General features: G+C 46.9%; 1 protein-coding gene across 24 annotated transcripts in view; it reads left to right on the top strand.

Annotated features, from left to right (window-relative positions):
* Nucleotides 1–23,193, top strand: part of PPFIBP2 (PPFIA binding protein 2) — a 154,684-nt gene that overhangs the window by 14,653 nt on the left and 116,838 nt on the right. For 20 of the 24 annotated variants that reach the window (XR_013404050.1, XR_003722667.2, XM_077963550.1 and 17 more), the window contains exon 2: nucleotides 21,792–21,891. The exons of 3 other annotated variants lie outside the window; for them this stretch is intronic. Coding sequence is in view for 19 of the 21 variants with exons in the window: in XM_077963550.1 (XP_077819676.1) it covers nucleotides 21,828–21,891 (64 nt within the window). In the remaining 2 variants the exon portion in view is untranslated. Of the gene's footprint in view, nucleotides 1–19,594; nucleotides 19,735–21,791; nucleotides 21,892–23,193 lie in introns of those variants that run through there. One more of the 24 variants, XM_077963545.1, reaches the window with a different exon arrangement.

The raw sequence follows: 23,193 nt of genomic DNA, 5'->3' as shown, positions 1-23,193 counted from the left end.
CCTGAAGGAAAGACAGGGACTGGAGACACGCTTTTCTATGGGGCTGAAGGGATTGCTGGCAGAGGGAACAGCAGTGCACAAAGGAAGGCATGAGTAACACCAATTAAGGGGCACCTGTGGAAAACAGCTGGAGGCATGATTTGGCTGGAACTGAGGAGTAAATGAGGTTAAATAGGGCATCAGGAATTGGAAATTACCATCTATAAAGTACCCATCATGCATCAGCCATTGAGCACAGAGTCTATGCTCACTTAAATTTCAAAGCAGCCTTTCAGGGCTTTAACTGAGGAGGAAATGGGCTCCAAGAAGATATCTGATCATCTCAAGGTTCCCTAGCTGGTGAGTGGCCAAAATAAGATTGATGTCCAGGCTGCCTGACCCCAAATTCTGTTCTTTCCACTTAATCTTGCCACTATGTTTAGAGTCCAGATTATCCAGTCTTAAATTTACAGTGAAGGCCTGTTCTTACCGTACTGAGGCAGGAAGATGGTCAGATGGCACATGGCAAACCACAGTAACCTTTGAGAGGGTACTTGGTGGACATGGCCAGATTGTCACAAAGCATATCTCAGTTCCAATACATATATGTGTATACATACACATGTATATTTAGGAAGTTAATCTCTAACTTCCTAAATGCAGTTTTCACATTATAATAGAAACTTACTCCCAGACTGCTACAGGCAATTTCTGAATTGCTGGCTAAATTCCAATATTTTCTCATCCCATCAATAAAGTATATTAGAATGGGGCAAGATAAGCCTGAATCTTCTCCAATTTATACAAAAAGCTTCTATCATTAGTAACAAGTTACCTACAACCAACCTTACCTGTTTAGGATACCAAGGTGTCAGCCCTAAGAGATATTTAGCAAGAGTGGTACTCCAAGTGGGTTGGAAGGGTGGGATGAGGGTAAGAGTCAGAGAAACATGGGCAGTAACCCAGGTGGGCTGTAGGGGTTGAGAGGAGGGACTGATACAATTTAGTAAGCGTTTGCTGAGAGCCTGCCCATGCAGGGTTGTGGAGTGGGTGCTGGGATACCTGCATGAAAGGACAGCATTGTTTTCACAGATAGCATGTTCAAGCTCTGAGCAGGTGGGTGTTGGTGGGGACTGCCTGCTCAAGTTGGGGTTCATTCTGATGTGTATATCTAGTAGAGTCAGCCAGTCTTTATTGGTGAGCAGATCTGCCCAGGGCCCAATTCTCCATCCAGTTTGACCTTCCTCCTGGAGCTCAGAAATCAGATCTAGCCCTGGTGGCCACACCTTGCTTCTGTCCTCAGAGTGGACCCAGGGTCCTTCAGACTTCCTAATGGGAGGCTTTTCATCAGCCTGGAGAGAAAAGTTGAGACCACCTGGGGGGCAGTAGTAACCACTGAGAAGACAGAGGAAATATTCAGAGGAAGAAGTTGGGGGAGCATCTGGGCTGCAGTGACTCAGGATCTCAAGTTAACAGGAGACTTGATGTGGGAGGAAGCTCTACCTCCTTGTCCTACCACTTAATAAGGAGCACTTTGAGAACCCGTTAAAGGCTGTTCCAGGGTCACAAATTTGTTATGATTTATATTTAAAAGAGAATTTTAAATAAGCCAAGTGACAGCTGAATGGGAAATGGAGTTAATGAGACAGATCTTATCAGTTGCATGAAAAATGCATCTCATTACATCACTGTTACACATCGTATATGGAAACCTTCCCTTAGTAACTCCTGGGGTGATTGCCTATCTGGCTATAGGTGTCCCCCAAGAGTGTGGTGTCCACTGAGAATAACCAGAAGGCCTTTTTCGGATACCAGTACAGCTCAGCCATCTTCTCTCAAGGCCATCTCTAGAGTTACTGTGGACTCTCTGGATGCCAGTGCATGGAGCCAGGGACCTGCTACACCAAGGCTGAAGGCAGCCAGCCATGAACATGGTCAAGACTTGGCCCTTCCCCTCCCTAACTCCACAGAGCCCAGTTCAGCTTTAGCCTATGTGTTTGAGGCCTCCCAAATCCATTTCCCCAGCGGTGTCTTCTCTGTCAGGTACCTGCCCCTGGGATGGCCCCTGAGCCTCATAACTCAGCCTGTTCACTGTCCCTAAGCAGGTCACCTTGTAACCCTGGTGGAATGGCTGAGGGAGGCACCGAGGGGCCGTAAGAGTGGGCATGTGATCCCTAGGATACCTTCAGCTCTGGAAGGCCGTGTGGCCCTAGCCTTGCTCTGTTTTGTCAGGTACGACTAGAGAGATACAGAAAACCTGGAGCATGTGGGCTGTTTGAGCTGCCGTACCCCAGGGTCTGCCACTTTGGGGGCTACCTGCGAGAGATTTGGCAACTTCTCAAAGGAACTCAACATCGTGGTGGTTGTTTTTTTCCCCTGATCCCAACATTTAGGCCCCGATGAAGTGTCTTGGCTAAAGCCATCTTCTGGAATAGTGCAGTTGGGAACCTGTTCTCTGATGAGGAGAGGCAGATTGTTACATACTTACTGGGCCAGGCACTGAGGTGGGTGGTTTATTCTGTCCTCTTTCTTAACCCTCTGACTAACCCTGTGTGAGGCAGGTATTATATCCATTACACAGTAACTTGAAAGGTTAATGTCCATATTACCTAAGGTAAAAAACGAATCCAGCTCATAAGTAGTGGAGCAAGGATTTAAACCCAAGTCTGTCTGACTTTGCTATGGTCTGAATGTTTATGTCTCCTAAAAATTCATATGTTGAAATTATAATCCCCAAAGTGATGGTATTAGGAGGTGGGGCCTTGGGAAGTGATTAGGTCATGAGAGTGGAGCCCTCATGCTTGAGATTGGTTCCCTTATAAAGAGGCCCCAGAGAACTAGCTAGTTTCTTCCACCATGTGAGGACATAGCTGGGAGGCACCATCTGTGAACAAGGAAACAGTCCTGCTCCAGACACTGACTCTGCTGCTGCCTTGTTCCTGGGCTTCCCAGCCTCCACAGCTATGAGAAATACATTTCCATTGTTTGTGAGCTACCTACCCAATTTATGGTAATTTTGTTAAAGCAGCCTGGACAGACTAAGACAAAGCTTGGGCTCTTTCTGCTGCCTGCTGCGCCTCTCTTTCTTCAGGGAAAGAAACCCCTCCTCACTTGGGAAAAAAGGAGCCTCAGAAGGCATGGGGCTGGGGAGCATCCCCCCATATGGGGACCTGGCATCTATACTGTCCCTTCTGTGGCCCTTTTGAGTCACATAGACTTCTGTGCTTTTCACTTTTTCCTTTCATTCTGAGGAACTCTTTTGGTATCTTCTATAGGGGAATAAAGACCCTGCTTTATGGAAAGGAAGAGCTGAGAAAGGTAGGAGAGAGGTCCCAGGAGATTGTTAGACCTTCCCACTCCCCTGGAGTCCAGCTAACAAACTTCCAGGAGTAAGACCAATTGAGCCTGCAGGGAAGGGGCTACCTAGTGCAGTGTCATTCTCCAGCAGGCCAGTCTTTGGCCTGCAGAACACTTGTGCAAGTGGGGGATTCCTGGAGCACTTTTCTTGGGAAAGTCCCTAAACCACTCTCTGGCTTCTGAATTCTTAGGGGAGGGAAGTGATCCAAGTGGCAAATATCTTGTGACTGGCAAGCTGAGGTTAGGGACCAACCCTTCCCCTGCTTCCCCACATGCTGGAGCTTTTGAACTGAGTTGAAGAGAGCTGGGCCTGGGGCTCTTGGTCCTTGAATGCAGCTTGACATCTGGTCAGGCTGCAGGATCTTAGAGTTTACTCTTTGTAGCATCCTAAAGACTGGCCTCACTAAATGGTCTTGGTCCAGAGGTGTGATTCGACTTAGAGCTGACTTACAAAGAATACAGATAAAGGAATATTGGGAACTGTGCTTACCTGGATGTGGTTTAAGATCTGAGGATGTGAAGCAAAGTCTCCCCTGGATTAAGAGGGAAGGGGAACACCAGTGGGTCAGGATAGAGGCCGACAGCCTGGGAGAGGAGGCTGCCTTCTTCCCATAACTTTCCCAGCTGCGTGTGCAGGATCAAATGGGGGTGTGTATCAGTTTGCTTGGGCTGCCATAACAAGGTGCTAGACTGGGGGGCTTACACAACAGAAATTTATTTTCTCACAATTATGGAGGCCAGAAGTCTAAGATCAGGGTGTTGGCAGAATTGGTTTCTTCTGGGGCCTCTCCTTTACTTTTATTTATTTTTAATTAATTAATTAATTAATTAATTAATTTTTTTGACACAGAGTCTCTGTTGTCCATGCTAGAGTGCAGTGGCACGATCTTGGCTCACAGCAACCTCCACCTCCTGGGTGCAAGTGAATCTCCTGCCTCAACCTCCTGAGGAGCTGGGGTTACAGGTGTGTACCACCACGCTCAACTAATTTTTGTGTGTGTGTTTTTAGTAGAGATAGGGTTTCACCATGTTGGCGAGGCTGGTCTTGAACTCCTGGCCTCAGGTGATCCACTCACCTCGGCCTCCCAAAGTGCTGGGATTATAGGCGTGAGCCACCATGCCCAGCCTCTCCTTGACTTTTAGATGGCTGTCTTCTCCCTTTGTCTTCACATGGTCTTTTCTCTGTACCCATGTGTCCTAATCTGCTCTGCTTTTAAGTACACCAACTATTGGATTAGGGCCCACCCTAATTATCTCATTGGAATGTAATTACCTCTTTCAAGACCTTATTTCCAAATATAGTCACATTCTCAGGTACCGGGGGTTAGGACTTCAACATAAGAATTTTGAGTGTGTGGGTACAATTCAGCTCATAACAGGGTGTTTCCAAAATCTTCACTGAACAAGGCTCAGTGTCATGGTGAAGGATGGAGAGGTACTTATTACTGATCCTGCCAACCTTGGGACCAGGAGAGGATGGTGGACCCAGCTAGCTAATGGAGGAAGCCTGACTGGCCTTGTCCAAAAGCTCAGCTCCAGGCCGAGCTGTTTACTTGTAGTCAGGCTCTCTGGCAGTAGTAGTTTCTGTGCAGTGACTTCATCTGGCTCCCGTGTGGCCCTTGAAACTCCAGTGAAGACAGAGTTGCTAATACCCTCCAGTCCAGGCCTTTGGGGGAAGCCTCCTTCTCCTCTGATGGAGGCAGGGACCAGGCTGTTGACGGTGCACACAGGCCTGTCTTTAAAGAAATTCTTTGGTCTTCTACTGGCTTAATTTTTTTTTATTGCAAGAGGAAAAGCATTGCATTGAATCAAAATTAAACCGTTCAACAAATGTTGAAATGAAGGCTCAAATTACAGAATACATTTTGATTAATTCAATTAGTGTTTACCTCCAGCCTGCCAAATTCTGGGGCCTATCCCTCAGCAGGCAGCCAGGGAGGCTCGTAGGAGGGAGTTGGCTATAGGCAAAAGTTATGCATGCTGCAGCTAATAGAGAAAACTTACCAATTCATATCTGTTTTTTTTTTTTTAATCTTGTTGCTTAGCATTCTAAAATAATGGAATGGGGAGAAATGCCTGGTTTTATCATCTGTTAGGGGAAGTGTCATCCTTTTTTCTCATTGGTTCTTCAGGAATACAATTGCATCCATCAGTGATGTCTCTCGCTCATGCCAAGCCCAAGCGTAAGTTCCCGTTATGGTAGAGACGCTTTCACCTCTGAATATCTGGCTATAAGAGAGAAGGGCCCCAGGTATGGAGAAAGTTCAGTGGGAGAGGCTGTCATGGATTGCCCCCAATCCTTATTTCAGAATGCTGGCCAAGGTTACATGCCCAACCTCCCTTCAACTTTCCACTCAGATACACAAACACTTAACATTTTGTATCAACAAACATTTACTGAAAGTCCTGTGCCAGGTTCTTTGCTGGGCTCTGAGGATAGAAAGGTAAATGGAGCATACTCCTTGCTCCCTAGGAGTTAATCTAGACAGGGAGGCAGACATATTGAGAAATAATACAAATTATTATCATCTTTATAAATAATGGCTTGTTTATAGATAGGCTTGTACCTATCATTTGCTTAACAACCTCTTGCTTGTGCATACTGGATATGACAAGAGCAGAGCTGAGGCATCCAGCGCCTTCAGGGATGACGGGGTAATGGTGTTAGGAAAGGCTTTCTGGCAGTGGTCATTTGGATAAGGCTGTAGCATGGGTGGGATTTGAAAGCAGAGATGGAGAAAAGCACCCACATAGAGGAAGTACAGAAAATGGAGTATTTCTGTATTTGAGGGTAAGAGGTGGTCCAGTGAAGCTGGAACTCAGAGTGGTGAGGAGTGTAGCGGGGAAGGTGAACTGTATTAGAGGACTTTGGCAGAGCTGCAAAATGCAGCTTCTCTCCTGAAAGCACTGGGGAGCCGAGGAATGTTTGGGAGCAGAGGAGCATGTCATGAGCACCATGGAACATGTCCTGCCTGCACGAGGAAAGAAAGAAAGATTGCAGGGGAGTTGCCTAGAGGTAGAAAGCCCAGAGGAAGCAGCTTTTGCAATCTAGCTGAGAGATGATGAGGTTCTAAACTGTGGTGAGGTGAGAGGTAAGGAGAGTTTGGTGGAATGTTAGGACCTATTCAGGGAGTTTGAATGGCACAGTAGAAAGAGCACCAAATGAGTCATCAGGAACTTAGGTTCAAATCTCAGTTCTGCTGGAAGGGAAGGTAGAATTCTGTGCCCCCTGCCCTGAAAAGTCCACATCCCCAGGTGGTGGTTTGGTTTCTTGTGTTAACCTGTTACTATAAAAAGAATTCAAATGTACACAGAAATAGAAATAGTAAAATGAATGCTCTCACCTATCATTTGCTTAACAACCTCTTGCTTGTATTATTTTTTAGGGGGGCAATTTTTGAGATGAAGCTTTTTGGAAATATTCAATTTGAGGTTGCATTTGAAGCATTTCTCTGAATCTGTTTATGATCCGGTTGAGGCAATGAAATGACTTCATGTCCATTTGTTCCTCCCTAGAGGTAAATTGTGTGTATGCCTGTGTGTTCTTTGCTGTAAGAAGGAAAATGAGGGTAGCTTCCCTTGAAGGGTGAGTTCTGGGGCTAAGGAGGCACGTTGCCAACAGGGTCCTGTCAGGAGCGTGAGGCTCTCTGTCTGCTGTGGGGCCAGGTGCGGTGTGGACAGGGGAGAGAACGGAGGTAAGGACTACCACAGGTCACACACCCTTATCCATTCTCTGGGAGGGGTTTGTTGCCCAGAGCTTAATTCACACTGACCAACCTGACAAGGCTAGTCCGTAAGCCAGACACCAATTTAATTTACTCTGGCAGGCATTGTGCAGTGGCCACAACACAAATGCCTACTTTCCCAGACCGCCTTCCTGGCATTACCCCACCTGGGAAAGTGAATTACAGCATCATCCGCAGGTTGCTGGGGAGCCATGCTCTCAAATGGAAGGCACCATGTCCATTGTAGGTGTATCACTACAGGCCCCGATGGGACCTCATAGGCTCTTTCTGGCACAGGCCACTTCCTTCACCAAGGTGGCTCTAGGGAGAGGGGAGAATGGGCTGAGCTGCACATGCTCAGTTCCTTCTTTGATTTCTACCATCAGATACTGACCTGTTTCCCCGGGGAGGAAATCCTGGAAAAAGAGGGAGTCAGTATCCTCCCATTGGATCTTCCCCGTGACAACATGAAGCAGAAACTAAATGGAGTTGGGAGCCCATGTCTCAGCCAAGATTCATTTGAACAGGCAGGGGTGGGGATGCTGTCACAGAGAAAACTTGCCTGAGCATTGAAAAATTAATTAGTTTTGATGGACAGAGATTGGGGAAGGGGCCTTTAGTTGAGGAAACAGCATGAAAAAGGCACAGTGGCATAAGAACGCTCTCTTGCGGCTGGGGTATCAGGAACCCAGGAGCAGGTCAGGCTCAGTGAGGAAGTGCATCAAGTGTGGTTAGGAACATAACCTTGGAGTTGGACTGCCTGAATTCAAATCTTATCTTTACTGCTTCCTGGATGTGTGATTTGGCCAAGTCACTTAACCTCTCCAAGCTTCAGTTTTCTTATCAGTAGAATCTGGATAATAATAGTTATAAATATTGAGATATGAGATAAATATAAGAACTTAGCTCAGTATAGAAGTGAGTGCTTAATAAATGGTAGCCATTATAATTACCATCATGAGTCCAGGATATTTTGGGGTCAGCTGCAATTTGGATGTCAGCTCATGCATTTGGACTGCTGTGGGAGAGGCCAGGTGTTACTCAGGTGAGAGGAGGTCCTCCAGTGTCCTAGTTCTGAATACCTGAACACAGTCTGGGCAGTAGGAGTGGAAAGGATGAGATGGAGAAGAGCATCCCTGCAGGGGGAGACCACAGAGACCTGGTGGCTCACAGGGGAGGGGAGTAGGGTGGGGAAGCATGACAGGTGAATGCAGGCTGCATAATTCATGGAGGGACCCGGAGAGCGCTTCTCCCAAATGCCAGAGGAGGAGAGTATCAGCACTGATGAGATGCCAAAGAAGGCACTGGAGCAATGCTGACTGATGGCGAGTCTAAGTGCTTTACTCTGTTAACATTTAACCTTCACAAACACCCTGTCAGGGAGGCAGTTTTATTATTATCCTCATCTTAAAGATGACAAAGCTGAGGCACAGAGGTTAAATGTCTTGCCCTGGGACATATAGTGTCGGAATCAGGGCTGTCACCTAGGCAGTCCAACCCCAGCCTGGGCTTTTAACCCCACCCTAGACTGCCTCTTAAGGAAATGGAAACACAAGCAGCTGGCTGGATGAGAGCATGGCACGGGTGCACACAGATGAGTGACATCCCACCACTGGGGGTGTCAGAGAGCATGGGAGGTGGGCAGTGGGGCTCTGAGGCGAAGGAGAAACATGGAATAATAACAGTCGGGTGCAGGGTCAAAGGACATGTTCTAGGATAGCAGAGGAAGCAGCAGGAGAGGGAGAGTGCAGATTCAGTTTGGAGGGGGAATAATTGAGAGGTTGGATCTCAGTGATGATTGGAGATTAGGGGTCACAGAGAGGAGAGGCAGCTTTTCCACAGCATATGAAGAGAGGGTAAGAGATGAGAGAAGGGAAATCAAGAGGTTTTGTTTCTCATTAAAGAAAGATGCATGGTACTTTGCTGAGGGAGTCTTGACAGGAAGAAACATGAGATTAGAGATCCCGGGCGCATGAATGTCTGATGTGTTGTTTAGCATCCCGGGAGCAGAAGGAAGAAGAGACATGTGAACCTGGTACCCCAGGCAGAGGGAGGATGAGGGTAAGTTGTGACCAGAGAGGCAGAATGAGCTGAGAAGCAGGTTCAGTGTGAGCTGGGAGGCAGCTGGAGAGAGGTGAGGACTCTACGCTCTGACGAACAGAGCCAGGGAGAGAGCTTCCACATTGTCCGGAATAGGGCTATGGCGAAAAAGGAAGTGGAGTCAAGGAAGTGTGGGGAGGGAGGGGATAGGTGGGGACCTGAAGTGGGCAGGTAGAGGGGCAGGCCGGCAGAGCATGGTTACCCTTGGGGAGGGGAATCCAGAGAGATCCTTGAGCTCACTGAGAAGGATCCTTCCTTCAGGTCCCCGCCTCCTCCTCCTATGTTATTGCTGGGAAGAGTGGGTGGCTTCTAGGTGGCTCCCTTGGTGGCTGTAATTGCCTAATGGCTACAGGCTATGTTATAGGGGTGAGAGGTGAGAGACCCTTCTCAAGCTGGGTCAGCTTCATTCGCTGTCACTTTTCCCCTGCTCTTTGGCCACTGAGCTACATCCTTGTATAACAGGGCTGATAATTGTACTATATCCCTCACAGGACCCCCTTGAAGATTAAATGAGAAAACAAAAAGGAAGATACTTTTTTTTTTCCACAGGGGCAGCAGCTTCTCAAAGGAGACAGGAAACCTGTGAACTTCCAGAGCAGGCAGTTTTTACACACAGGTGGATATTGCACAGGCATGAAGTAATTCACCATCATCTTGATCTATTGTGAATGGCTGTGTGGCCAGGGCAGGCAGCCAAATCTTAGAATCTGTGAGTTATTTATTCCTAGTCCTGGCTCTTCATATCTCAGCCTCAAAGGGTAGACTGTCATTTACGTTTACTTCTTAGACCCACTCTTTCTGAGTGGTTCAGAAGGAAGGGAAAGAGCCTCCTCTCTGCAAGTTCTCTAAGTGGCTGCGGTGGGCCCCATCCCCATTAGGGCACTGATATACTTGTCTTACAGTATTGAAGGGCAGACTGATGGAGTTTGGTGATGCTTTGCTCCCTGGATGCTGTCTGGCTCTCCATCTCAATTCTTCCCAAAGGCACAGAACCCTGCCTCGCTTCCCCCCCACCCCCAATCCCTCTCCTTGTTGGAGTACCTACACTGTTTGACCTTTGATGTCTCCTCATACCATTCTTTGACAGACCTGGCATTAAGGCATGGCCTTGGTCACCAAGATTGTTGTGGCCCATTTACCCTAATCAATGATTGAGTTGGGAAAAGGACCAGCTTGGGGAGAGAGGGAAACAAAGGCAGAATATCAAGAGCAGAAATAGGAGGTGAGAAGAGTCAGAGGAGGGTGAAGCAAGCATTCAACAACATCAGGCAAACACAGTGAAGGAAACTTGACATCAGCTTCTCAGTGTTCCTAAAGCCCAGAAGGTCAGATGTGCTTCTGGGTGTGAGCCATCAGAACCTCAGACTCACACCCGTTTCCTGGCTAGACCCTGTGCTCCTCCTTGTGGGTTGGGCTCATGGTGTCTCATGCTCATGTCTTTGGGGTGGCGTTTCTCTTAAGAAGCTTGCCATTTCCAGTAGGAGGAGGATGTCGCTCCTGAGACTGTGGGACAGCTAGGCTCAGAGGGAGTCTGGCCTCGGGGCGCCCGGAGGTGAGGTCTCAGTGCCTGGTGCTGTTCTTTGCCTTCTTCAGAGGGCAGTGTTCAGCTTTGTGACTGAATGCCCTGCTGTTATGATATGTTGCTGGAAATGCTGTTTGGGATCATGGAGCCTTGCTTAAAGGGCTGTGGTTTCGTGAGAAGGGCTTGAGCTTTTTGGGAATGCTTAAGTGGAAGCATCTGGGCTTGGCTATGCCAAAGGAGGCTGGTGGTGGAGCAGGACTTGGGCTGTGTCTTCAATGGAAGGACCGGAAAGCAAAAGGAATCCTCCCAGTGGGTTCAGCAGAACTAGGCTCCAGCACAAATGTTCTTAAGGATGTCCTGGAACTCGCCTGACAAGGAGTGGCTGGGAATGCCCAGCGCACACAACTCACTAACCTGGTATAGCGGGAAAAAGATGCTAAGCAAGAAATATTGCATTCATCCCCTGCCGCCACCCAGCACTGCCAGCCTGCGTCTAGATTCAGAGCCCATTTCGGCTGTTCTGACAGATCTCCGCCCCCACCGGCCTGAGCTTAACTGACTAATCAGAACAGCCTGATCTAGGATGTTTAGGTGGAAACAAGGAACCTTGTATGTGCCAAATATTTTTGTCACTATAAAGCTTTAAACAAATGTTTGCTCTTAGGAGTTACTGATAATATGATTAGATGGGGACCAGTTAAGCATGCTTGTTCACCTTCAGTGGCATTCTTCTATTTTCTCATCTTCAGCTTCTTTTAGGCTACTTAAGCTTCTATTCATTGACAAAAGAGAACAAAGCTCTGCCTCTTCACTTTTATTAGACTCCGACATTCACTAAAGGCATTCAGCAACTCTGATAGCAATGTTCTTAGCAGCCTGGCCCCTCTGTCCTGCTATGGCTCCTCTTTGTCCTGACAGGATGTCTTGCTGTGTTGAGCTCCTCTGTCCTGAGTGAAATTTAGCGTTGTGATATAAAGCCAGTGTCTGTGGGCTCTGCCATTGCTCTGAGGAGCTGTCTTCGCAGGCCAGGTGTGCGGCTTCTCTCCACTGTCAGATCTGATCCTGTGGGAGTGGTGACCTCAGGATGGTATAGGATCTGTAGAGGACAGGTACAGCTTGTGGCCCCGGCAGAAGGTGGGGACAACTTCAACTGCTATGCTGAGAGCTTCGCCAGTGTAGACCAATGACCTCTTTATTTCCTTTCACTTTCTCCCTTTTAGAATGGGAGCTGAGCTCCGGGGTCAGAGACATGGCCCTGCCTGTGAGGGCCTTACCACTCAGACAAAAGTGCCCTAGAAAGGTCTGTCCTGGGAGTGGCGAGGGGGGACAAACCCATTCAGGAGCAGTCACTTCCATCTGGGGAATGGAAGAGGATCCTTGGAGATAATGATGATGGAATTTGGCCTCAAAACAGGAGTGGGAGTCAAGCAGGTGGAACGAAGGACTTCAGCTAAAACACCAAGGAAGCCCCAAAAACAGAAGTAAACTGGAGACAATAGCTTGGCTGTTGCTCAGGGCAGGAGCCAGATATAGCCAGGAGAATTACGACTGCTGGGGTTGTGAACTCCCACCCAGTTTTGAATCTCTACAATCCCACAATGTGTCTCTTTTCACCTGAATTTTATAAATAGGTAAAATGAGGTTCAGTAATGTTAAGGAGCTTGTCAGGGGCACAGCTCATGAAGCAAAGAACTTGGATCTACATGCATGTCTGACTACAGAGCCCACTCTCCTAACTGCTCTTGTGGGTCCTTAACTTCCTCTCCAGGTCCCCAGGCACCCCTTTGTTGCCTGGGTGATAGAAAGCTGGTGAAGCGTTGTGAACCCTGGGGAGCCTTGGTAAAATTTGTGAAATAGACCCATCCTCCTGGCAGCAATGTGGAGGATGAGGTGTATGGGGGAGCAGTGAGGCTGGAGGCAGAGAAACTGGTTAGAAGCCAGTGCAGCCACTCTGATAGATGATGGCAGGGCGGGTGAAGATGAGGGGACAGATCTGAAAGAGGGTGAGGAAGGAGATTTTACCAGATCTGGTGCCCAGTTGGATATGGGTAACAAAAGGGAAGGTCCAAGGCTGATTCCCAGGTTTTTATCTTGGTGACCATGGTGGCATCACCAAGGTGGGATGGGAAGCATTTGGCTGCCACCCATTGTGAGAATATAGAGAGGGAGGTGGGTGTTCAGGATAGGAAGATTTGGGGGCTGTTGTGGGGAACCTGCTGTAACCTCACTCCAGTCCCCACTATCTCCCAGGCTTTAGCTTCCCATGGACAATGAATTGGTTATTTTATCAATAAATCTGTAAACATTTATCCAGTGCTTACAGAATGGGGGACCCCACAGGGATCCAGACACATGGCACAGTTGTCAGGGAGATGGTTGTGCACAGCTGCTGTCATCCCTTTCCTTCCGGATGAAAAAGATAATCAGGGAGATCCCACTTAGGTAGCCAGAATTAAGTACAATTACCTGGAAGAGCTGGCTTGATGGGAATTTAGCAGGGACAGCAGTAGGCATGGGCATAAAAGCTGGAAAGCAGTGCAGACAGCCAGCCAATTAACTAACAATTGGGATCAGTCCACTAGTGATAAGGCATCTGGTTAGGATGGGGCAGAGGTCTGCCAAAAGGTATGTACGGTAAAAGTTAAAGCTGTGACCAAGTAGGTTGAGTCCATATGATGATAGACCATGATTTCTACTGTTGTGGCTGGTGGCCAGCCCCTGAGGCTGTCTAAGCAAAAGGGTGCCTGGTGCAGGGCTGTGTTTGCATTCCATCAGTTCCTCAACTTTGGTCAGAATCAGAATCACCCGAATGACTAGATCAGCCATAAAGGTCAGGCGCTCTACTTACAGGAGGTTGGGCTTCTTGCTCGATTAGTTCTCAGGGTGATTCTGATTAATAGCAGAGTTTGAGGACCACTGAGATAGGTGAATCTTCAGTGCAGAGTGAATGGGGAGGGCTGCTCGGAGAAGGGTAACCGGCTAGGAGACTATTGTAGTCATCTAGGGTGAGGTAATACAGGGACAGGTGAGGCTGTGTGAGCAGGTGAGATCACCACTAGCGTGAGAGTGGAGAGAAGTGCTCTGGTCTTATTCAGCAGCATTTGGTGCACCTGACTGCGCCCTCTATCCAGAAACCCTTCGGTTGGCTTCTGGGTGCCACTCTCACTTCTGGCTGCTCCTCCTGTCTCCTTTGTCCATTCCTCTTCTCCCCGGTGGCTGCATGGTGGAATGTTTCAGGGAGTCCTGGGGCTTCCTCTGTTTTAATACCACTTCTTAAGTCACTTCATGCAATTGCTTAAATACATCTTTATGAAGATGTATTTGACATCTCCATCCCAGACTTTGTAAACATCAGACTCCTATTTCCAAATGGCTACTTAGCGTAACTTCCTCGATGTCTGTAGACATCTTAAGTTGAATGTTTCCAAAACCAATCTCCTGATTTCATCCCCGGACACCCTACATTGTTGCTTCTGCAGACCTCCACATTCTCTAGGTACTCAGGGCAAAAACCGTGTAGGCACGCTTGACTCTGCTCTCTCATGCCTATGTCCAGTTTATCAGTAAATCTTACGGGCTTTGTCCTCAAGGTATATCAGGAATTAGAACATCTAATTTATTATGATCTGAGCCACTTCATCTCTTGCCGGGTTTCCTGTGTTCACTGCTGCATCCCCTGCAGTCTATTTTCCAAGCAGCAGCCAGAGTAATCCTTTTAAAAGGTTAAGTCAGATCATGTCAACTCTATCCTTAGAACCCTCTAAATGGGTTTCTGTCTCAGGAAAGTGGAAGAACAGGAGGAAAAATGGTGTGCATCCTCAGGCAAATTGCCTAATCTCTTTTCTCATCTGTAACGGGGGAGAATAATTCCTAACTGGTGTGTGGATTACGTGAGATAATGTTGGGTAAACCCTTAGCAAGTAGCTAACAGTTATCTGCCCAATATATGGTAACTAAAGAGGAGACAGACGCCGCATTAATTTAATCTTGGCACTGTGCCTGCATGCCACATGTATTATCTCTTTTAATCTTTTTTATTTCTTCTAATTTTTGTCACCACTATATATCCACACAATTTAAAGACTCAAATAATTGTATGTAATTTGTTAAAACAGCCACCTCTCCACCTCCCCACCCCATTGTTCCTCCTCAGATGGAGCTCTTTAATTCTTCTAGTCCTGTATTTTTATCTGTAGCTCTAGAAAAATGCTTGTTGTGCTACTTTATTATTTTCCCCCAGTTGTCATTATCTGTTCTTATTGGATTAAACAAGGTCTTCACCAATTATATAAGTCTGTTAAGATGTTCAGATGCACCAGGTATTCTGTCAATTTCGTATTACTGATGAAGTCTCTCCCAAGGCTGACCTTGCAGGCTTGCTGCAGAACTGGACCCTAGCATTTCCCTTATGGCTATGACATTGTGTCCTTTTGAGTTTATGTCTTTCAAAATAAATCTCTCTCTTGTTTAAATTAGCAGTTAAATTAAATGTTTAGGTTCAGCCTGCAGTGTTTATCTGAGTTCTGTCTTATTTACATTTGCCCATAACAATGAAAGTGATTTTATACTGATTTTACAGATGAGACAATTGAGGCTAAAAGAGGTTAAAAGACTCACAGCCATTATGCAGCAGAGCCCATGTTTTAATTCGTCTGTCTATAAAAGCTGTACTCTCTCTCCTTTGTCCTTTAGAAAGAAAGTAGTTATTGGTTAATATGGGATGTTGTTAGCGCTGCCATCAAATTCCTTCATATCTGTCTTTGTCCTTTTTATTTCTGGACGCTCCAAATGGCTTCTTGCTCCACTCTACCAAAGAGGTTTCTTATATCCTTTTCAGAGGCTTTCTCTTAAGCCTAGGGATAGCAAAAGGTATTTCTTAAAATAACCATTTAAGAGCAGCTATGGCTTATGGGAAGCCTGTAAATTGTGGGGAAAAGACTCCAGTTTCTTGTGATATGGTGACACTTCTTTGTCATCTGTTCGCCACTTGGGGAAGGGAGAGGTAGGAAAGGAGTTAGGTTCTGTGGTTGTGGTGGGGTTCTTGGCTGAGGCCTCCTTCCCCAGGCCTTGCCTTCTGGCAGAAATACTGGCCCCTGTCTAGTGGCAGCTGCTGAGGAGTCAGGTCTCAGCTCTAGCCGAACTGTGTCCAAGGCCCAGAATATCCTGGAGGAACAGGGAATAGCGGTGACTTCCAGATCTGTTCCTAGTTCATTTCAGCATCCAAAGCTGTGTTAGCCTGCTCCAAACGTCAGTTACAACCCTAACCATTTTTATTGAGAGAAAAGAAGTTTAGAAATGGAATTCAGTGTGGGTGGGGTAAATTAAGGTTTACTTGCTTCAAACTCACCTTAATCAGTGGATGCTGCCTACTTAGAATTTTCTTTTGCCAAACATGAAAGGAGTTAACGTAGTATATAAATCACTGTTTGCCTCAGAACATACCAGATGATGAGGGTCAATTGTGACTCACTTTCTAAATTTTAGAACACATACAGATCTTGCTCCCTAATCAACTTCCAGGTGCCAAACTGGCCTTTGTGTGGTGCAGTTCATGTGGCTGTGGCATGTCATATACCTTGCCATTCTAAAACATGGCTATTACTTCCTCACTGGCTGCATTTACAGCTAAGGGGGTGTGGGATCATTTTCTCCCTCACTGGTAGTGAAGAGAAGGGTTAAGTCCTGTAATGGGCAGGAGCCCCAACCTCAGACGCTGTCCCAGATAGGAAGATGACAGCACATATATGTGAGATCTATACTCACATATAGGTCTGTGAGTGAAGGAAGGATGAATTGTGGATGGACTGCCTTTTTTCTTAAACAACATACCCTGCCTTATCTTTATGGCCAGGGATGAGACAGTGTCTCAGTATCAGAAGCCAGCCTGCTCATTCGGGTCAAATGCCAGCTATGTTAAGTGTCCAGAGAGAATGAAAAGTGCTTTGGTTCCGTGTAACAACTGTCACTGTATTGTTTGTGATAAGAGCAATGTCCTTCTCTGTGTCCGCTCCTTTCTTTCCTGGGCTGGTTAGGTGCCCCTCGTACAGTCCCCATGGCACATTGTTGATTCCTCTGTTGTCCGTGCTGTGTAAAGCCCTCGACTAGCTGCTGTAGCTCTCCTCTCATTGCTGGGGAGCATGATTTAAATTCTACATCCTGGTTCATGCCTGTAATCCCAGCACTTTGGGAGGCCAAGGCGGGTGGATCACGAGGTCAGGAGATTGAGACCATCCTGGCTAACACGGTGAAACCCTGTCTGTACTAAGAATACAAAAAATTAGCCGGGTGTGATGGCGGGTGCCTGTAGTCCCAGCTACTTGGGAGACTGAGGCAGGAGAATTTGCTTGAACCTGGGAGGTGGAGGTTGCAGTGAGCTGAGATTGCACTGCTGTACTCTAGCCTGGGTGGCAGAGTGAGACTCCTTTAAAAAAAAAAAAAAATCTACTTCCCACCATCTGCTTAGATGATATCCTGATTTTTCACATGTTACTTGGGATTTTGTCTTGGATTCTGGCTCCCTCTGTCTTCTCCCTGGCATGTTGCTTCTGGAGCTTGGTACAGTTAAGCCCCATATCCCTGAAGAGCCCTGGCTCCCTAGGAGATACCGTGTCCCTGTGGGAGGAACCGATGTGGAAGCCACTGAACAACACACTGCATGTCATCAGACAGCACGTTTACCTCTGAGACCTGTGATACTATGAGATACAGTAGCCCCCTCTTACCCATGGTTTTGCTTTCCCGGGGTTTGGTTACCCAAGGTACCATCCAGTAAGGTATTTTGAAAGAGACAGGGCCAGGCATGGTGGCTCAAGCCTATAATCCCAGCACTTTGGGAGGCCGAGGTGGGGGGATCACTTGAGGCCAGGAGTTCGAGATCAGCCTGACCAACATGGTGAAATCCTGTCTTCTACCCAAAATACAAAAATTAGCTGGGCATGGTGGTGCACACCTATAATCCCAGCTACTTAGGAGGATGAGGCACGAGAATTGCTTGAGCCTGGAAGGTGGAGGTTGCAGTGAGCCGAGATCGTGCCACTGCACTGTAGCCTGGGTGACAGAGTGAGACCCTGTCTCAAAAAAAGCAAAAACAAAATAAAAAAAAACATTCGCATAATGTTTCTACAGTGTATTATTATAATTGTTCTATTTTATTACTAATTACTGTTAATCTCTTACTGTACCATGCCTAATTTGTAAATTAAAGTTCATCATAGGTCTGTACGTACAGGAAACATTGTATTCTATATATAGGGCTTGGTACCATCCACTGTTTCAGGCTGTCACTGAGGGTCTTGGAATGTATCCCCCAAGGATAAGAGGGGACTACTATAATTAAAAAATATATATAGTTGGTCTCCTTCCAGTTTCCTAGCACAGAAAAGGGGCAACTTTTGTTATTCATAATAAGCCCCTTTCAACCTTACTCAACTTTATGCTAATGAGGCGACTCCTGCAGGATGGGCTGGTTACCAGAGAAACCAACCTTGTGATTAGAGGGTTAGAACTTTCAGCTCCACTCCCCATCCTCCTGACTCCTACCTCAGGGAGGAGAGTGGGGCTGGAGCTTGAGTTCGATCACCAAGGACTGATTGGATTAATCATGTCTATGGAATGGAACTTCTATAAGAAACCCTAAATGAAGGAAGGGGTTTGGAGAACTTCGGGGTTGGTCAACCCCTGGAAGTGCTGCTGGGTAGCAGCCCTGGAGAGGCTATGGAAGCTCCATGCATTCCCCACCCCACCCAGTCCCTTGCCCTGTGCATCTCTTCTATTTGGTTGCTTCTGTGTTGTCAGAAACTACACATCGGCTCCTAGGATTCTTATGAAAGTACATTGTATGACAATGGATTTAAGCGGTTTTGTGGTCTTGTATGCATATGTGGAACTCTCTGTAATGTTTCTTTGTTCTGTATTTGAATTTTCAGGAAGAGGAAAATAGGCTGGCAAAAGGAGTCATGGCTTCTGATGCTAGTCATGCATTGTGAATAGGATACACCTTGAATCATGTTTCACTTCAGGCCAGCTCCCACGGGTCCACCCAGCTTACTGTTTGCCAAGTGCAAACTCATCGCTGGGCAGAGGGCCCGTGGGTCTTGTTTTATGGCCCTTCTGTTGCAGGGGCACATAGCCTGGGCCCTCTGGATTTGACACTCTGTCATGTTTACATCTGAAGCCACTTGATTTGTTAGGCACTGGCATCCAGTCCCCTGATGTGGTGGGTGTGATTCCCAGGCTCCTCTCATGCATTGCCCTTGTACTGCATATGTGAATTCCATGGAAGGCTTTGACTCATCTTGAGCAGCTGGGTGCTGCTGCATAATCTCATCAACCACTTTGGCCTTTGCCAACTACATCCTGCCTGTGCATGCTTCCCTGGCTTTCATGTGCACCACATTCTCTGCCTGGAACAGCATTCTCCTCCTCACCTTCTGAGAAAGCTTCTATCATCCTTCAAGACCCAGGGAAGTTGCACACCTGCCTCTATCAACACACCTTGCACTGTGTCATAATTATTTGTTCATACTTCCATCTCCTCCACTAGATTGTGTGGTTCATGGGGGTCAGAGACTAGGTCTGATTTATCAGTATCCTTCTAGGCCCTAGCACAATGCTGGCTGCATGGATCTATCCATTTATTCGTAAGTATCTATCTGCTAGACAGTGGGAACCTAGGAGTAAACAAGGCAGACAGGGTCCCTCTGCCTCTGTGAGAAGGTGGCCAGTTAGCAAGGAAACAAATACATAGAACAAGATACTGTGGATTTGTTGTGCCTTGAAGGGGCTGCTTTACCTGGTGCCGGGGAGGATAGTGTGGGGAAGACCTTTCTGATACTTTGGATCTGAGACCTGAAGGATGAGAATAAATCAGCTGTACAGAGAACCAGGAAGTGAGCTCAGGGTAGGGGGATGGCAGGTGTATTGCAGAGGAGGGAAGGTCTTGGAGGACTTGGGAGCAGACAGGAGACCAGTGCTGCTGAAGCATGAGGAGCCATGAGGGGAGAAATGTGAGCATGGCCTGGCCTGATCCTGAGACCTGCGTCATAGGCCACAGTAAGGAGTTGGGAATTTTCCCCTTATTGAAAGAGCAGTGGGAAGGATTTGGAGGGATTATTTCAAACTTTTAATATCTCTTATGCTGAACAGGTGACAGTCTGCAGATTGTTTCCCTCCTTCTGCTTCCCCTCTTTTCCCTGCTACCTCTTCTTTTATCCTGTCCGAAGCTGGCTCCATTCAGGCCCCAGGATTTCCACACCGTGTTCACTCTGTAGCAGCCTGGGCTGCTCATCTCACCTCGGAGCAGCTCTGTTCCTTGTTGCAGCCTTTTCTGGCTCCTGCCAGGGCCCTAAGGTACACTGAAGTTCCCCGACACCCCTGAGAGCTCCCATTCTCATTCTCTCTAAGCTAACTGTGCAGTGGTTCTTGACCCCTGAGGCTGAATGCCTGCTTCTGAACCTTCCTTGGCCTTAGCACCTGTAAATCCCTGCCCTCTCCCCCTTCACAAGCGTGGTTGCTTATCTTCCTTCCCCATGCCTGCCACCTCCAAACAAACCAGCCTCCTGAGTTTATCTGGTTCTCCCTCCCTGCACCTACCTATTTTTGTTTAAAGTTTCCTCTGAGCTGACAAAAATATGTCCTGATGTTATATCCTCACTTAAAACAAACAAACAAACAAAAAACAGCTAACATATTGAACACTTTGTGCAAAGGAATATGCTTAGTGCTCTCTACATAATTTTAATCATGACATCTATGGATTATGCTGTTATCCCCATTTTACAGATGAAGAAACTGAGGCTCAGAGATCACATAATACATAGCAGAGCTGGGTCTGAACTCAAGCTATCTGACTTTGGAGCCTGTGAATTTTAACTATTACTTCCTGGTGCAGTTAAGTGTGGTTCCTTGGTCTTGATATGCTTATCCACACCATCTCCAAAGCCACTCCTGGGTGGTGCCCATTTTCCTGTCTTCACTCTAAATGTCCCACTTCACAGGAAAAACTGGCAAAGAGCTTCAGAACCACCTGTTTCCTGTGCTGCACAATGCTGGAGTGTGGGAGCTGTGCCTCTGTTCTCCATAGCATGTATGGCCATTAGGCACATGTGTAGATTTGCTGAATGAGCAAACAGCAGCTCCCCTAGTTTACAGACATGAGCTAATTCTCTTGAGATTACAAGTGGTATTGTAAATCCCTCCCTGCTACCCAGGGAGAGGGTGGGGAACAAGAAAAATGAGAGGAGGCGGCAGGAAGAGAGTTTAAACTAAAGACCTTCCTTGAGGTAGAGTTGTCTAGAGATGGAAGCAATTGTCCAAGGGACAGGGGAGAGGCACTGAGCAGTTCCCCTTTGCTATAGCTAGGGGATACAGCATTATGGGAGTGACTGGACTGTGTATCCTTGCAGGTGTTCATCTGCCCTGAAAAGATGGGATTCTGAACCTCGAATGGTGCTGGGTAGAGTGGATCTAAGATGGTCAGTTACAGTGCTCCTGGGACAGTGCTCTCTCTACATCCTCGTGGCCTGTAGCCTTCCTAGGCAGTGCACCCTTTCCCAATTGAAGGAGTGGAAGTGGCATTTGAGCCCTCTCAGCCTGGCTTACACCCACCCAAGGAAAGCACTGCAGGCCTAGGGCAAATGCAGATGTTAAATGCCTGCAGGGACTGTCCCAGGCCCTGCCTTTGCACTGCATTGCCTTGTACGCCCTGGCCCTGGCAGTATCCCTGTTAGGTACGCTGCTCTCCTACGCCACTTAGTGGAGTGGCAAAGTAGACTCAGTGAAACAGTGGGGTTGGAGCTTCTGGAACCTGGGACTCCAATTGTTACACCTGGTGAGGTGTTAACAATTGCCATCTTGCTGCCACAGGTGACTCTGGAGAGCCCTGGTGGTTTTTCATTACAGAAGTGAATGGGATTGTGTGCTAAAGGTTCATGGAAAAAGCACTCATGCCAGGAGGGGAAAGGCTGTGGAGATGCAGAAACTACATGTAGGCTATTATGATTCTTATGAAAACACATTGTGTGATGATGGAATGAAAGGTTTTTGTGATCTTGTGTGCGTAACGTGAAACTCTCTGTAATTTTTCTTTTGTTCTGTATTTGAATTTTCAGTAAGAAGAGGAGGAGACTAGGCAGGCAAAAGGAGTCATGGCTTCTGATGCTAGTCATGCGCTGGAAGCTGCCCTGGAGCAAATGGACGGGATCATTGCAGGTATGCCCAGGGAACCCCAGCAACTGAGGTCTCATCCTCCACATTCCAGAAACTGCTTCTCTCCTTTTACTTTTTTTTTGGCATAGAGAAAAGTCTCTTGTTGTATTTATTTTTCAATAGTGTTATTGTGTATATCAACTCTTTTTTTTTCTTTGATACGAACTTATACCACTCTCTGATGTCTGGTGTGATCGTTCTGGTCTCTGCTGAGACAGTGTGGATGTACCTACCATCTACCGCCTCAGTTTGGATTCGGGCTGCGAGGCAGTTTGGGTTCAGTGAGACTGATTCTAATGTAAAATTTTCAGGGCTTTTCATGGCTTATTACAGCTGATCTGAAACTTGAAATCTAGCAGACTTTGCCACCTAATGCAGGTGTCAGCTTCCTCAGATGGTCTCTAGTGTGTTTAAGAGATGGGAGGCAGTTTTGTTTTGATTCAATTAGTGATTCAAATGTTCTTTATGCCATATTGTTTTTTATCCATCTCAACTGTTTGGTTTTAATATTTGCATTAGCCAGTAGGGGACTTTTTTTTTTTTTTTTTTTTTTTTTTTAAGAAAAGATCTAGCAAAGTTGTGGTTAATTTGAAAGTACTATCCATTAGCTGTTCCAGCTGATTCCTTTCTTTACGGGAGCAACCAGAAGCCTGTATTGATTAGACCAAACCTTTTGTTGGAAATCTTTCCAGAAGGTCCCAAATCTTCTGACTTTACCAGGTACACTTCAGTAGCCTCATTGGTAGATTGGATGTGCTTCTTTGGGACTTTGCTCTTCATTGTTTGAGCTGTGGCTGGAAGAGAGCATGGAGGAAGGTATTGGGCCAAGTGTGGCTAGACCCCAGAAAGTATACAGAGTACCTGACACTGCCGCTTCTCAGGCATTTGCTTTTCCTTCCCATTGGAGGGTTTCACCTGACTTACAGAGGGCTCTTAGTGTTTGAGCCTGAGGTGGGAGAGTGTGCCTGTGTCTTGCAGCTTCTTCAGGTTATTGTTGGTACTGTGATGTATTCTAGCTATCATCTGTCTGCTTCTCAATTTCTCAGTGGATAGAGAGCCCTTGAGAAGCCATGACTAATGTCCTGCTTTTCAGAGGCTCCATAGACTGGGATGTCGTGATGTTTAATACTGAGTGTCAACTTGATTGGATTGAAGGATGCAAAGTATTGATCCTGGGTGTGTCTGTGAGAGTGCTGCCAAAGGAGATTAACATTTGAGTCAGTGGGCTGGGGAAGGCAGATCCACCCTTAATCTGGGTAGGCACCATCTAATAAGCTGCTAGCTAATATAAAGCAGGCAGAAAAA

The sequence above is a fragment of the Macaca mulatta genome, chromosome 14 (assembly GCF_049350105.2).
Source record: "Macaca mulatta isolate MMU2019108-1 chromosome 14, T2T-MMU8v2.0, whole genome shotgun sequence".
NCBI classification, from domain to species: Eukaryota; Metazoa; Chordata; class Mammalia; order Primates; family Cercopithecidae; genus Macaca; species Macaca mulatta.
This window is presented reverse-complemented; position numbering and strand designations above follow the sequence as displayed.